Source organism: Tribolium castaneum, chromosome 4 (assembly GCF_031307605.1).
Source record: "Tribolium castaneum strain GA2 chromosome 4, icTriCast1.1, whole genome shotgun sequence".
In the NCBI taxonomy this organism is placed as follows: domain Eukaryota; kingdom Metazoa; phylum Arthropoda; class Insecta; order Coleoptera; family Tenebrionidae; genus Tribolium; species Tribolium castaneum.
Window position 1 is genome coordinate 3,293,937 of NC_087397.1, and position 15,916 is coordinate 3,309,852.

General features: G+C 30.2%; 1 protein-coding gene across 1 annotated transcript in view; it reads left to right on the top strand.

Moving 5' to 3' along the window:
* qless overlaps positions 1-15,916 on the top strand; it is a 40,034-nt gene that overhangs the window by 18,096 nt on the left and 6,022 nt on the right. Inside the window, exon 4 of the mRNA XM_968226.4 lies at positions 15,491-15,632. Coding sequence (XP_973319.1) covers positions 15,491-15,632 — 142 coding nt within the window. The remainder of the gene's footprint in view (positions 1-15,490; positions 15,633-15,916) is intronic.

The following is a 15,916-nucleotide window of genomic DNA, read 5'->3' on the forward strand; positions in this document are numbered from 1 at the left end:
ATGTAAAATTTTAAAGTTTTTTGCTAAAAATTAAGATAGGCATTTTCTATAGTGAAAAATTTTATTCAACAAAAAAATTCATAACTCAAAAACTAAAAGTCGTAGAGCAATGCGGTTTGTTCCATTGAATTCTACGGCTCATTTTACATGTTATATCAATTTTTCACAAGAATTAAAAATTAAAAATTTTTTGCCTAAATTTAGGGTAGCCATTTGTCATAGTGAAAAATTTTATTCATTAAAAAAATTCATAACTCAAAAACTAAAAGTCGTAGATCAATGCGGTTTGTTCCATTGAATTCAGCGGCTCATTTTCTGTATTAAACCAGCTTTTAACGGGATGTAAAATTTTAAAGTTTTTTGCTAAAAATTAAGATAGGCATTTTCTATAGTGAAAAATTTTATTCAACAAAAAAATTCATAACTCAAAAACTAAAAGTCGTAGAGCAATGCGGTTTGTTCCATTGAATTCAGCGGCTCATTTTCTGTATTATACCAACTTTTCACGAGATTTAAAATTTTTAATTTTTTTGCTAAAATTTTCTGAGTAATATGTCTACACTTCTTCAAAGAGGTGAAAAAAAATTTTTTTTTAAACGCACTCCAGTAAATTTTTATGGACTTCTACTTGTCTTAACAACCCACAAATGTTGTTAAAAGTCCACAAAATGTCCATATGTTCGATTTTTTGATGTTTGATTTTTTCATTTTTCGTCGCAGTTTTTGTCGGTTTTGGGTACCCGGAACATTTCTCGAGCAATAGCTCCGGAACTATTAGAGATAACCCCATGAAGTGTATTATCGTTGGAAAGCTCTTTAAATTATCTATTTTTTTCAAAAAAGATTATTGTTCTCCGACTAATAGTTTTCGAGCAAATTGCTGCTAAATGCAAAAATTGGTAAAATTTTAAAAAATTCCTAACTAAAAAACTATTGGGAATTTGGCAATTTTCTCGATGCCAATCGATTCCCCGGATCATTTTGCATAGGTATGGATCAAAACAGTTCCACATTTTAGAATGGTTTAGCCGTAAATGAGAAAATAAAAAAATTAAAAAAAAAGTTAACACTCCCCCCTTAAAATCGGTCAATTTTTAAAGTGTCTCAAAATCAAATGAAACCGATTCTATCTTATAGATTTTGATGTGCTCTTTCCGATCTAAAAAAGCGTTTTCTTCTAGCTCTTTTAGTTTGGCCGTAATCGGCGTTTGAAAATTGAAATTTTTTTTGCGAGATATCGCCTTGAGTCCTATGCCATTTTGTAGAGTTTTTTATTCCGGTTGTTCTCCATTTTTCCGTTTCTCGATAACTCTAATAGTTTTGCCGTAATTGGCGATTGAAAATTGAAAAAAAGTGAAAATGGAAACCTTTTTTTGCGTTTTTCTCGGAAACTATAAGACTTAGAGCAACGAACAAAAAACCATCTGATAGCGCTTAATTTTATCTATTTTTTCGTCTAAACCCGGAGCCGCTCCGGGCAACGGTTCCGGCTACAGAGGCGATCAAAGTTTTGCACTAAAAAAATTCATAAAAAAAAAACTAAAAGTCGTAGAGCATTGCGGTTTGTTCCATTGAATTCTACGGCTCATTTTACATGTTATATCAATTTTTCACAAGAATTAAAAATTAAAAATTTTTTGCCTAAATTTAGGGTAGCCATTTGTCATAGTGAAAAATTTTATTCATTAAAAAAATTCATAACTCAAAAACTAAAAGTCGTAGATCAATGCGGTTTGTTCCATTGAATTCAGCGGCTCATTTTCTGTATTAAACCAGCTTTTAACGGGATGTAAAATTTTAAAGTTTTTTGCTAAAAATTAAGATAGGCATTTTCTATAGTGAAAAATTTTATTCAACAAAAAAATTCATAACTCAAAAACTAAAAGTCGTAGAGCAATGCGGTTTGTTCCATTGAATTCTACGGCTCATTTTACATGTTATATCAATTTTTCACAAGAATTAAAAATTAAAAATTTTTTGCCTAAGTTTAGGGTAGTCATTTGTCATAGTGAAAAATTTTATTCATTAAAAAAATTCATAACTCAAAAACTAAAAGTCGTAGATCAATGCGGTTTGTTCCATTGAATTCAGCGGCTCATTTTCTGTATTAAACCAGCTTTTAACGGGATGTAAAATTTTAAAGTTTTTTGCTAAAAATTAAGATAGGCATTTTCTATAGTGAAAAATTTTATTCAACAAAAAAATTCATAACTCAAAAACTAAAAGTCGTAGAGCAATGCGGTTTGTTCCATTGAATTCAGCGGCTCATTTTCTGTATTATACCAACTTTTCACGAGATTTAAAATTTTTAATTTTTTTGCTAAAATTTCCTGAGTAATATGTATACACTTCTTCAAAGAGGTGAAAAAAAAATTTTTTTTTAAACGCACTCCAGTAAATTTTTATGGACTTCTACTTGTCTTAACAACCCACAAATGTTGTTAAAAGTCCACAAAATGTCCATATGTTCGATTTTTTGATGTTTGATTTTTTCATTTTTCGTCGCAGTTTTTGTCGGTTTTGGGTACCCGGAACATTTCTCGAGCAATAGCTCCGGAACTATTAGAGATAACCCCATGAAGTGTATTATCGTTGGAAAGCTCTTTAAATTATCTATTTTTTTCAAAAAAGATTATTGTTCTCCGACTAATAGTTTTCGAGCAAATTGCTGCTAAATGCAAAAATTGGTAAAATTTTAAAAAATTCATAACTAAAAAACTATTCGGAATTTGGCAATTTTCTCGATGCCAATCGATTCCCCGGATCATTTTGCATAGGTATGGATCAAAACAGTTCCACATTTTAGAATAGTTTAGCCGTAAATGAGAAAATAAAAAAATTAAAAAAAAAGTTAACACCCCCCCCTTAAAATCGGTCAATTTTTAAAGTGTCTCAAAATCAAATGAAACCGATTCTATGTTATAGATTTTGATGTGCTCTTTCCGATCTAAAAAAGCGTTTTCTTCTAGCTCTTTTAGTTTGGCCGTAATCGGCGTTTGAAAATTGAAATTTTTTTTGCGAGATATCGCCTTGAGTCCTATGCCATTTTGTAGAGTTTTTTATTCCGGTTGTCCTCCATTTTTCCGTTTCTCGATAACTCTAATAGTTTTGCCGTAATTGGCGATTGAAATTTGAAAAAAAGTGAAAATGGAAACCTTTTTTTGCGTTTTTCTCGGAAACTATAAGACTTAGAGCAACGAACAAAAAACCATCTGATAGCGCTTAATTTTATCTATTTTTTTGTCTAAACCCGGAGCCGCTCCGGGCAACGGTTCCGGCTACAGAGGCGATCAAAGTTTTGCACTAAAAAAATTCATAAAAAAAAAACTAAAAGTCGTAGAGGATTGCGGTTTGTTCCATTGAATTCTATGGCTCATTTTACATGTTATATCAATTTTTCACAAGAATTAAAAATTTAAAATTTTTTGCCTAAATTTAGGGTAGCCATTTGTCATAGTGAAAAATTTTATTCATTAAAAAAATTCATAACTCAAAAACTAAAAGTCGTAGATCAATGCGGTTTGTTCCATTGAATTCAGCGGCTCATTTTCTGTATTAAACCAGCTTTTAACGGGATGTAAAATTTTAAAGTTTTTTGCTAAAAATTAAGATAGGCATTTTCTATAGTGAAAAATTTTATTCAACAAAAAAATTCATAACTCAAAAACTAAAAGTCGTAGAGCAATGCGGTTTGTTCCATTGAATTCAGCGGCTCATTTTCTGTATTATACCAACTTTTCACGAGATTTAAAATTTTTAATTTTTTTGCTAAAATTTCCTGAGTAAATAGTATACACTTCTTCAAAGAGGTGAAAAAAATTTTTTTTTTAAACTCACTCCAGTAAATTTTTATGGACTTCTACTTGTCTTAACAACCCACAAATGTTGTTAAAAGTCCACAAAATGTCCATATGTTCGATTTTTTGATGTTTGATTTTTTCATTTTTCGTCGCAGTTTTTGTCGGTTTTGGGTACCCGGAACATTTCTCGAGCAATAGCTCCGGAACTATTAGAGATAACCCCATGAAGTGTATTATCGTTGGAAAGCTCTTTAAATTATCTATTTTTTTCAAAAAAGATTATTGTTCTCCGACTAATAGTTTTCGAGCAAATTGCTGCTAAATGCAAAAATTGGTAAAATTTTAAAAAATTCATAACTAAAAAACTATTGGGAATTTGGCAATTTTCTCGATGCCAATCGATTCCCCGGATCATTTTGCATAGGTATGGATCAAAACAGTTCCACATTTTAGAATAGTTTAGCCGTAAATGAGAAAATAAAAAAATTAAAAAAAAAGTTAACACCCCCCCCTTAAAATCGGTCAATTTTTAAAGTGTCTCAAAATCAAATGAAACCGATTCTATCTTATAGATTTTGATGTGCTCTTTCCGATCTAAAAAAGCGTTTTCTTCTAGCTCTTTTAGTTTGGCCGTAATCGGCGTTTGAAAATTGAAATTTTTTTTGCGAGATATCGCCTTGAGTCCTATGCCATTTTGTAGAGTTTTTTATTCCGGTTGTCCTCCATTTTTCCGTTTCTCGATAACTCTAATAGTTTTGCCGTAATTGGCGATTGAAATTTGAAAAAAAGTGAAAATGGAAACCTTTTTTTGCGTTTTTCTCGGAAACTATAAGACTTAGAGCAACGAACAAAAAACCATCTGATAGCGCTTAATTTTATCTATTTTTTTGTCTAAACCCGGAGCCGCTCCGGGCAACGGTTCCGGCTACAGAGGCGATCAAAGTTTTGCACTAAAAAAATTCATAAAAAAAAAACTAAAAGTCGTAGAGGATTGCGGTTTGTTCCATTGAATTCTATGGCTCATTTTACATGTTATATCAATTTTTCACAAGAATTAAAAATTTAAAATTTTTTGCCTAAATTTAGGGTAGCCATTTGTCATAGTGAAAAATTTTATTCATTAAAAAAATTCATAACTCAAAAACTAAAAGTCGTAGATCAATGCGGTTTGTTCCATTGAATTCAGCGGCTCATTTTCTGTATTAAACCAGCTTTTAACGGGATGTAAAAATTTAAAATTTTTTGCCTAAATTTAGGGTAGCCATTTGTCATAGTGAAAAATTTTATTCATTAAAAAAATTCATAACTCAAAAACTAAAAGTCGTAGATCAATGCGGTTTGTTCCATTGAATTCAGCGGCTCATTTTCTGTATTAAACCAGCTTTTAACGGGATGTAAAATTTTAAAGTTTTTTGCTAAAAATTAAGATAGGCATTTTCTATAGTGAAAAATTTTATTCAACAAAAAAATTCATAACTCAAAAACTAAAAGTCGTAGAGCAATGCGGTTTGTTCCATTGAATTCTACGGCTCATTTTACATGTTATATCAATTTTTCACAAGAATTAAAAATTAAAAATTTTTTGCCTAAATTTAGGGTAGCCATTTGTCATAGTGAAAAATTTTATTCATTAAAAAAATTCATAACTCAAAAACTAAAAGTCGTAGATCAATGCGGTTTGTTCCATTGAATTCAGCGGCTCATTTTCTGTATTAAACCAGCTTTTAACGGGATGTAAAATTTTAAAGTTTTTTGCTAAAAATTAAGATAGGCATTTTCTATAGTGAAAAATTTTATTCAACAAAAAAATTCATAACTCAAAAACTAAAAGTCGTAGAGCAATGCGGTTTGTTCCATTGAATTCTACGGCTCATTTTACATGTTATATCAATTTTTCACAAGAATTAAAAATTAAAAATTTTTTGCCTAAATTTAGGGTAGCCATTTGTCATAGTGAAAAATTTTATTCATTAAAAAAATTCATAACTCAAAAACTAAAAGTCGTAGATCAATGCGGTTTGTTCCATTGAATTCAGCGGCTCATTTTCTGTATTAAACCAACTTTTAACGGGATGTAAAATTTTAAAGTTTTTTGCTAAAAATTAAGATAGGCATTTTCTATAGTGAAAAATTTTATTCAACAAAAAAATTCATAACTCAAAAACTAAAAGTCGTAGAGCAATGCGGTTTGTTCCATTGAATTCTACGGCTCATTTTACATGTTATATCAATTTTTCACAAGAATTAAAAATTTAAAATTTTTTGCCTAAATTTAGGGTAGCCATTTGTCATAGTGAAAAATTTTATTCATTAAAAAAATTCATAACTCAAAAACTAAAAGTCGTAGATCAATGCGGTTTGTTCCATTGAATTCAGCGGCTCATTTTCTGTATTAAACCAGCTTTTAACGGGATGTAAAATTTTAAAGTTTTTTGCTAAAAATTAAGATAGGCATTTTCTATAGTGAAAAATTTTATTCAACAAAAAAATTCATAACTCAAAAACTAAAAGTCGTAGAGCAATGCGGTTTGTTCCATTGAATTCTACGGCTCATTTTACATGTTATATCAATTTTTCACAAGAATTAAAAATTAAAAATTTTTTGCCTAAATTTAGGGTAGCCATTTGTCATAGTGAAAAATTTTATTCATTAAAAAAATTCATAACTCAAAAACTAAAAGTCGTAGATCAATGCGGTTTGTTCCATTGAATTCAGCGGCTCATTTTCTGTATTAAACCAGCTTTTAACGGGATGTAAAATTTTAAAGTTTTTTGCTAAAAATTAAGATAGGCATTTTCTATAGTGAAAAATTTTATTCAACAAAAAAATTCATAACTCAAAAACTAAAAGTCGTAGAGCAATGCGGTTTGTTCCATTGAATTCAGCGGCTCATTTTCTGTATTATACCAACTTTTCACGAGATTTAAAATTTTTAATTTTTTTGCTAAAATTTTCTGAGTAATATGTCTACACTTCTTCAAAGAGGTGAAAAAAAATTTTTTTTTAAACGCACTCCAGTAAATTTTTATGGACTTCTACTTGTCTTAACAACCCACAAATGTTGTTAAAAGTCCACAAAATGTCCATATGTTCGATTTTTTGATGTTTGATTTTTTCATTTTTCGTCGCAGTTTTTGTCGGTTTTGGGTACCCGGAACATTTCTCGAGCAATAGCTCCGGAACTATTAGAGATAACCCCATGAAGTGTATTATCGTTGGAAAGCTCTTTAAATTATCTATTTTTTTCAAAAAAGATTATTGTTCTCCGACTAATAGTTTTCGAGCAAATTGCTGCTAAATGCAAAAATTGGTAAAATTTTAAAAAATTCCTAACTAAAAAACTATTGGGAATTTGGCAATTTTCTCGATGCCAATCGATTCCCCGGATCATTTTGCATAGGTATGGATCAAAACAGTTCCACATTTTAGAATGGTTTAGCCGTAAATGAGAAAATAAAAAAATTAAAAAAAAAGTTAACACTCCCCCCTTAAAATCGGTCAATTTTTAAAGTGTCTCAAAATCAAATGAAACCGATTCTATCTTATAGATTTTGATGTGCTCTTTCCGATCTAAAAAAGCGTTTTCTTCTAGCTCTTTTAGTTTGGCCGTAATCGGCGTTTGAAAATTGAAATTTTTTTTGCGAGATATCGCCTTGAGTCCTATGCCATTTTGTAGAGTTTTTTATTCCGGTTGTTCTCCATTTTTCCGTTTCTCGATAACTCTAATAGTTTTGCCGTAATTGGCGATTGAAAATTGAAAAAAAGTGAAAATGGAAACCTTTTTTTGCGTTTTTCTCGGAAACTATAAGACTTAGAGCAACGAACAAAAAACCATCTGATAGCGCTTAATTTTATCTATTTTTTCGTCTAAACCCGGAGCCGCTCCGGGCAACGGTTCCGGCTACAGAGGCGATCAAAGTTTTGCACTAAAAAAATTCATAAAAAAAAAACTAAAAGTCGTAGAGCATTGCGGTTTGTTCCATTGAATTCTACGGCTCATTTTACATGTTATATCAATTTTTCACAAGAATTAAAAATTAAAAATTTTTTGCCTAAATTTAGGGTAGCCATTTGTCATAGTGAAAAATTTTATTCATTAAAAAAATTCATAACTCAAAAACTAAAAGTCGTAGATCAATGCGGTTTGTTCCATTGAATTCAGCGGCTCATTTTCTGTATTAAACCAGCTTTTAACGGGATGTAAAATTTTAAAGTTTTTTGCTAAAAATTAAGATAGGCATTTTCTATAGTGAAAAATTTTATTCAACAAAAAAATTCATAACTCAAAAACTAAAAGTCGTAGAGCAATGCGGTTTGTTCCATTGAATTCTACGGCTCATTTTACATGTTATATCAATTTTTCACAAGAATTAAAAATTAAAAATTTTTTGCCTAAGTTTAGGGTAGTCATTTGTCATAGTGAAAAATTTTATTCATTAAAAAAATTCATAACTCAAAAACTAAAAGTCGTAGATCAATGCGGTTTGTTCCATTGAATTCAGCGGCTCATTTTCTGTATTAAACCAGCTTTTAACGGGATGTAAAATTTTAAAGTTTTTTGCTAAAAATTAAGATAGGCATTTTCTATAGTGAAAAATTTTATTCAACAAAAAAATTCATAACTCAAAAACTAAAAGTCGTAGAGCAATGCGGTTTGTTCCATTGAATTCAGCGGCTCATTTTCTGTATTATACCAACTTTTCACGAGATTTAAAATTTTTAATTTTTTTGCTAAAATTTCCTGAGTAATATGTATACACTTCTTCAAAGAGGTGAAAAAAAAATTTTTTTTTAAACGCACTCCAGTAAATTTTTATGGACTTCTACTTGTCTTAACAACCCACAAATGTTGTTAAAAGTCCACAAAATGTCCATATGTTCGATTTTTTGATGTTTGATTTTTTCATTTTTCGTCGCAGTTTTTGTCGGTTTTGGGTACCCGGAACATTTCTCGAGCAATAGCTCCGGAACTATTAGAGATAACCCCATGAAGTGTATTATCGTTGGAAAGCTCTTTAAATTATCTATTTTTTTCAAAAAAGATTATTGTTCTCCGACTAATAGTTTTCGAGCAAATTGCTGCTAAATGCAAAAATTGGTAAAATTTTAAAAAATTCATAACTAAAAAACTATTCGGAATTTGGCAATTTTCTCGATGCCAATCGATTCCCCGGATCATTTTGCATAGGTATGGATCAAAACAGTTCCACATTTTAGAATAGTTTAGCCGTAAATGAGAAAATAAAAAAATTAAAAAAAAAGTTAACACCCCCCCCTTAAAATCGGTCAATTTTTAAAGTGTCTCAAAATCAAATGAAACCGATTCTATGTTATAGATTTTGATGTGCTCTTTCCGATCTAAAAAAGCGTTTTCTTCTAGCTCTTTTAGTTTGGCCGTAATCGGCGTTTGAAAATTGAAATTTTTTTTGCGAGATATCGCCTTGAGTCCTATGCCATTTTGTAGAGTTTTTTATTCCGGTTGTCCTCCATTTTTCCGTTTCTCGATAACTCTAATAGTTTTGCCGTAATTGGCGATTGAAATTTGAAAAAAAGTGAAAATGGAAACCTTTTTTTGCGTTTTTCTCGGAAACTATAAGACTTAGAGCAACGAACAAAAAACCATCTGATAGCGCTTAATTTTATCTATTTTTTTGTCTAAACCCGGAGCCGCTCCGGGCAACGGTTCCGGCTACAGAGGCGATCAAAGTTTTGCACTAAAAAAATTCATAAAAAAAAAACTAAAAGTCGTAGAGGATTGCGGTTTGTTCCATTGAATTCTATGGCTCATTTTACATGTTATATCAATTTTTCACAAGAATTAAAAATTTAAAATTTTTTGCCTAAATTTAGGGTAGCCATTTGTCATAGTGAAAAATTTTATTCATTAAAAAAATTCATAACTCAAAAACTAAAAGTCGTAGATCAATGCGGTTTGTTCCATTGAATTCAGCGGCTCATTTTCTGTATTAAACCAGCTTTTAACGGGATGTAAAATTTTAAAGTTTTTTGCTAAAAATTAAGATAGGCATTTTCTATAGTGAAAAATTTTATTCAACAAAAAAATTCATAACTCAAAAACTAAAAGTCGTAGAGCAATGCGGTTTGTTCCATTGAATTCAGCGGCTCATTTTCTGTATTATACCAACTTTTCACGAGATTTAAAATTTTTAATTTTTTTGCTAAAATTTCCTGAGTAAATAGTATACACTTCTTCAAAGAGGTGAAAAAAATTTTTTTTTTAAACTCACTCCAGTAAATTTTTATGGACTTCTACTTGTCTTAACAACCCACAAATGTTGTTAAAAGTCCACAAAATGTCCATATGTTCGATTTTTTGATGTTTGATTTTTTCATTTTTCGTCGCAGTTTTTGTCGGTTTTGGGTACCCGGAACATTTCTCGAGCAATAGCTCCGGAACTATTAGAGATAACCCCATGAAGTGTATTATCGTTGGAAAGCTCTTTAAATTATCTATTTTTTTCAAAAAAGATTATTGTTCTCCGACTAATAGTTTTCGAGCAAATTGCTGCTAAATGCAAAAATTGGTAAAATTTTAAAAAATTCATAACTAAAAAACTATTGGGAATTTGGCAATTTTCTCGATGCCAATCGATTCCCCGGATCATTTTGCATAGGTATGGATCAAAACAGTTCCACATTTTAGAATAGTTTAGCCGTAAATGAGAAAATAAAAAAATTAAAAAAAAAGTTAACACCCCCCCCTTAAAATCGGTCAATTTTTAAAGTGTCTCAAAATCAAATGAAACCGATTCTATCTTATAGATTTTGATGTGCTCTTTCCGATCTAAAAAAGCGTTTTCTTCTAGCTCTTTTAGTTTGGCCGTAATCGGCGTTTGAAAATTGAAATTTTTTTTGCGAGATATCGCCTTGAGTCCTATGCCATTTTGTAGAGTTTTTTATTCCGGTTGTCCTCCATTTTTCCGTTTCTCGATAACTCTAATAGTTTTGCCGTAATTGGCGATTGAAATTTGAAAAAAAGTGAAAATGGAAACCTTTTTTTGCGTTTTTCTCGGAAACTATAAGACTTAGAGCAACGAACAAAAAACCATCTGATAGCGCTTAATTTTATCTATTTTTTTGTCTAAACCCGGAGCCGCTCCGGGCAACGGTTCCGGCTACAGAGGCGATCAAAGTTTTGCACTAAAAAAATTCATAAAAAAAAAACTAAAAGTCGTAGAGGATTGCGGTTTGTTCCATTGAATTCTATGGCTCATTTTACATGTTATATCAATTTTTCACAAGAATTAAAAATTTAAAATTTTTTGCCTAAATTTAGGGTAGCCATTTGTCATAGTGAAAAATTTTATTCATTAAAAAAATTCATAACTCAAAAACTAAAAGTCGTAGATCAATGCGGTTTGTTCCATTGAATTCAGCGGCTCATTTTCTGTATTAAACCAGCTTTTAACGGGATGTAAAAATTTAAAATTTTTTGCCTAAATTTAGGGTAGCCATTTGTCATAGTGAAAAATTTTATTCATTAAAAAAATTCATAACTCAAAAACTAAAAGTCGTAGATCAATGCGGTTTGTTCCATTGAATTCAGCGGCTCATTTTCTGTATTAAACCAGCTTTTAACGGGATGTAAAATTTTAAAGTTTTTTGCTAAAAATTAAGATAGGCATTTTCTATAGTGAAAAATTTTATTCAACAAAAAAATTCATAACTCAAAAACTAAAAGTCGTAGAGCAATGCGGTTTGTTCCATTGAATTCTACGGCTCATTTTACATGTTATATCAATTTTTCACAAGAATTAAAAATTAAAAATTTTTTGCCTAAATTTAGGGTAGCCATTTGTCATAGTGAAAAATTTTATTCATTAAAAAAATTCATAACTCAAAAACTAAAAGTCGTAGATCAATGCGGTTTGTTCCATTGAATTCAGCGGCTCATTTTCTGTATTAAACCAGCTTTTAACGGGATGTAAAATTTTAAAGTTTTTTGCTAAAAATTAAGATAGGCATTTTCTATAGTGAAAAATTTTATTCAACAAAAAAATTCATAACTCAAAAACTAAAAGTCGTAGAGCAATGCGGTTTGTTCCATTGAATTCTACGGCTCATTTTACATGTTATATCAATTTTTCACAAGAATTAAAAATTAAAAATTTTTTGCCTAAATTTAGGGTAGCCATTTGTCATAGTGAAAAATTTTATTCATTAAAAAAATTCATAACTCAAAAACTAAAAGTCGTAGATCAATGCGGTTTGTTCCATTGAATTCAGCGGCTCATTTTCTGTATTAAACCAACTTTTAACGGGATGTAAAATTTTAAAGTTTTTTGCTAAAAATTAAGATAGGCATTTTCTATAGTGAAAAATTTTATTCAACAAAAAAATTCATAACTCAAAAACTAAAAGTCGTAGAGCAATGCGGTTTGTTCCATTGAATTCTACGGCTCATTTTACATGTTATATCAATTTTTCACAAGAATTAAAAATTTAAAATTTTTTGCCTAAATTTAGGGTAGCCATTTGTCATAGTGAAAAATTTTATTCATTAAAAAAATTCATAACTCAAAAACTAAAAGTCGTAGATCAATGCGGTTTGTTCCATTGAATTCAGCGGCTCATTTTCTGTATTAAACCAGCTTTTAACGGGATGTAAAATTTTAAAGTTTTTTGCTAAAAATTAAGATAGGCATTTTCTATAGTGAAAAATTTTATTCAACAAAAAAATTCATAACTCAAAAACTAAAAGTCGTAGAGCAATGCGGTTTGTTCCATTGAATTCTACGGCTCATTTTACATGTTATATCAATTTTTCACAAGAATTAAAAATTAAAAATTTTTTGCCTAAATTTAGGGTAGCCATTTGTCATAGTGAAAAATTTTATTCATTAAAAAAATTCATAACTCAAAAACTAAAAGTCGTAGATCAATGCGGTTTGTTCCATTGAATTCAGCGGCTCATTTTCTGTATTAAACCAGCTTTTAACGGGATGTAAAATTTTAAAGTTTTTTGCTAAAAATTAAGATAGGCATTTTCTATAGTGAAAAATTTTATTCAACAAAAAAATTCATAACTCAAAAACTAAAAGTCGTAGAGCAATGCGGTTTGTTCCATTGAATTCTACGGCTCATTTTACATGTTATATCAATTTTTCACAAGAATTAAAAATTAAAAATTTTTTGCCTAAATTTAGGGTAGCCATTTGTCATAGTGAAAAATTTTATTCATTAAAAAAATTCATAACTCAAAAACTAAAAGTCGTAGATCAATGCGGTTTGTTCCATTGAATTCAGCGGCTCATTTTCTGTATTAAACCAGCTTTTAACGGGATGTAAAATTTTAAAGTTTTTTGCTAAAAATTAAGATAGGCATTTTCTATAGTGAAAAATTTTATTCAACAAAAAAATTCATAACTCAAAAACTAAAAGTCGTAGAGCAATGCGGTTTGTTCCATTGAATTCAGCGGCTCGTTTTCTGTATTATACCAACTTTTCACGAGATTTAAAATTTTTAATTTTTTTGCTAAAATTTTCTGAGTAATATGTATACACTTCTTCAAAGAGGTGAAAAAAAAATTTTTTTTAAACGCACTCCAGTAAATTTTTATGGACTTCTACTTGTCTTAACAACCCACAAATGTTGTTAAAAGTCCACAAAATGTCCATATGTTCGATTTTTTGATGTTTGATTTTTTCATTTTTCGTCGCAGTTTTTGTCGGTTTTGGGTACCCGGAACATTTCTCGAGCAATAGCTCCGGAACTATTAGAGATAACCCCATGAAGTGTATTATCGTTGGAAAGCTCTTTAAATTATCTATTTTTTTCAAAAAAGATTATTGTTCTCCGACTAATAGTTTTCGAGCAAATTGCTGCTAAATGCAAAAATTGGTAAAATTTTAAAAAATTCATAACTAAAAAACTATTGGGAATTTGGCAATTTTCTCGATGCCAATCGATTCCCCGGATCATTTTGCATAGGTATGGATCAAAACAGTTCCACATTTTAGAATAGTTTAGCCGTAAATGAGAAAATAAAAAAATTAAAAAAAAAGTTAACACCCCCCCCTTAAAATCGGTCAATTTTTAAAGTGTCTCAAAATCAAATGAAACCGATTCTATGTTATAGATTTTGATGTGCTCTTTCCGATCTAAAAAAGCGTTTTCTTCTAGCTCTTTTAGTTTGGCCGTAATCGGCGTTTGAAAATTGAATTTTTTTTTGCGAGATATCGCCTTGAGTCCTATGCCATTTTGTAGAGTTTTTTATTCCGGTTGTCCTCCATTTTTCCGTTTCTCGATAACTCTAATAGTTTTGCCGTAATTGGCGATTGAAAATTGAAAAAAAGTGAAAATGGAAACCTTTTTTTGCGTTTTTCTCGGAAACTATAAGACTTAGAGCAACGAACAAAAAACCATCTGATAGCGCTTAATTTTATCTATTTTTTTGTCTAAACCCGGAGCCGCTCCGGGCAACGGTTCCGGCTACAGAGGCGATCAAAGTTTTGCACTAAAAAAATTCATAAAAAAAAAACTAAAAGTCGTAGAGGATTGCGGTTTGTTCCATTGAATTCTACGGCTCATTTTACATGTTATATCAATTTTTCACAAGAATTAAAAATTTAAAATTTTTTGCCTAAATTTAGGGTAGCCATTTGTCATAGTGAAAAATTTTATTCATTAAAAAAATTCATAACTCAAAAACTAAAAGTCGTAGATCAATGCGGTTTGTTCCATTGAATTCAGCGGCTCATTTTCTGTATTAAACCAGCTTTTAACGGGATGTAAAATTTTAAAGTTTTTTGCTAAAAATTAAGATAGGCATTTTCTATAGTGAAAAATTTTATTCAACAAAAAAATTCATAACTCAAAAACTAAAAGTCGTAGAGCAATGCGGTTTGTTCCATTGAATTCAGCGGCTCATTTTCTGTATTAAACCAACTTTTAACGGGATTTAAAACTTTAAAGTTTTTTGTTAAAAATTAAGATAGGCATTTTCTATAGTGAAAAATTTTATTCAACAAAAAAATTCATAACTCAAAAACTAAAAGTCGTAGAGCAATGCGGTTTGTTCCATTGAATTCAGCGGCTCATTTTCTGTATTAAACCAACTTTTAACGGGATTTAAAACTTTAAAGTTTTTTGTTAAAAATTAAGATAGGCATTTTCTATAGTGAAAAATTTTATTCAACAAAAAAATTCATAACTCAAAAACTAAAAGTCGTAGATCAATGCGGTTCGTTCCATTGAATTCAGCGGCTCATTTTCTGTATTAAACCAACTTTTAACGGGATATAAAATTTTAAAGTTTTTTGCTAAAAATTAAGATAGGCATTTTCTATAGTGAAAAATTTTATTCAACAAAAAAATTCATAACTCGAAAACTAAAAGTCGTGGAGCAAAACGGTTTGTTCCAGTGACTGAGCGGCTGATTTTCTATATTATACCAAGGCAAGTACCTTGATAAAAATGAAATTTTTTTTTAACTTACTCTTGCAAAGTTTTTATGGAGTTGCTATGACTTATGAAAATACGAAAAAAAATTCTGAGCTTCCATATCTTTACCAACGTCTTTTAATACACAGTTATCTTCTTCTTTCTTGTTCTTTATTATAACAACTCCAACAAATTCACATAACATTGAAAATAGACAAAACAATAATTGTATTGTAAATTATCATCCTTTCTGAATTTTATAGTAAAATAAATCACTTTTTCCAGTGGTCTTTTGACGTCGCAAAGGGAAGTAGCGATGATTTCGGAAATGATCCACACAGCCTCTCTCGTCCACGACGACGTCATCGATCAGTCAGATTTCCGTCGTGGTAAACCCAGCGTCAACGTGATGTGGAATCACAAAAAGGTAAAATAGTCTGGGCTCAATGCCAAGGTAGCATTCGTTATGCAAGACACACTTGCGGTTCAATTAGTAGTCGCAACATAAAACGGATCTATTTGACGCAAATCCCTTGTTTTTGCAAGATGGTATCGTGCCCGCTGTGACAACACATTCACACAATGCAAAAATTACAATTCCAAATCTATAAACATTGCTAAATTGCACACGATGCATCTGGATGATTTCGAGCAGTCACACGTCGAGTACGATTTAATTAAATTTAAACGCTCTTTGTTGGGAAATAGTGT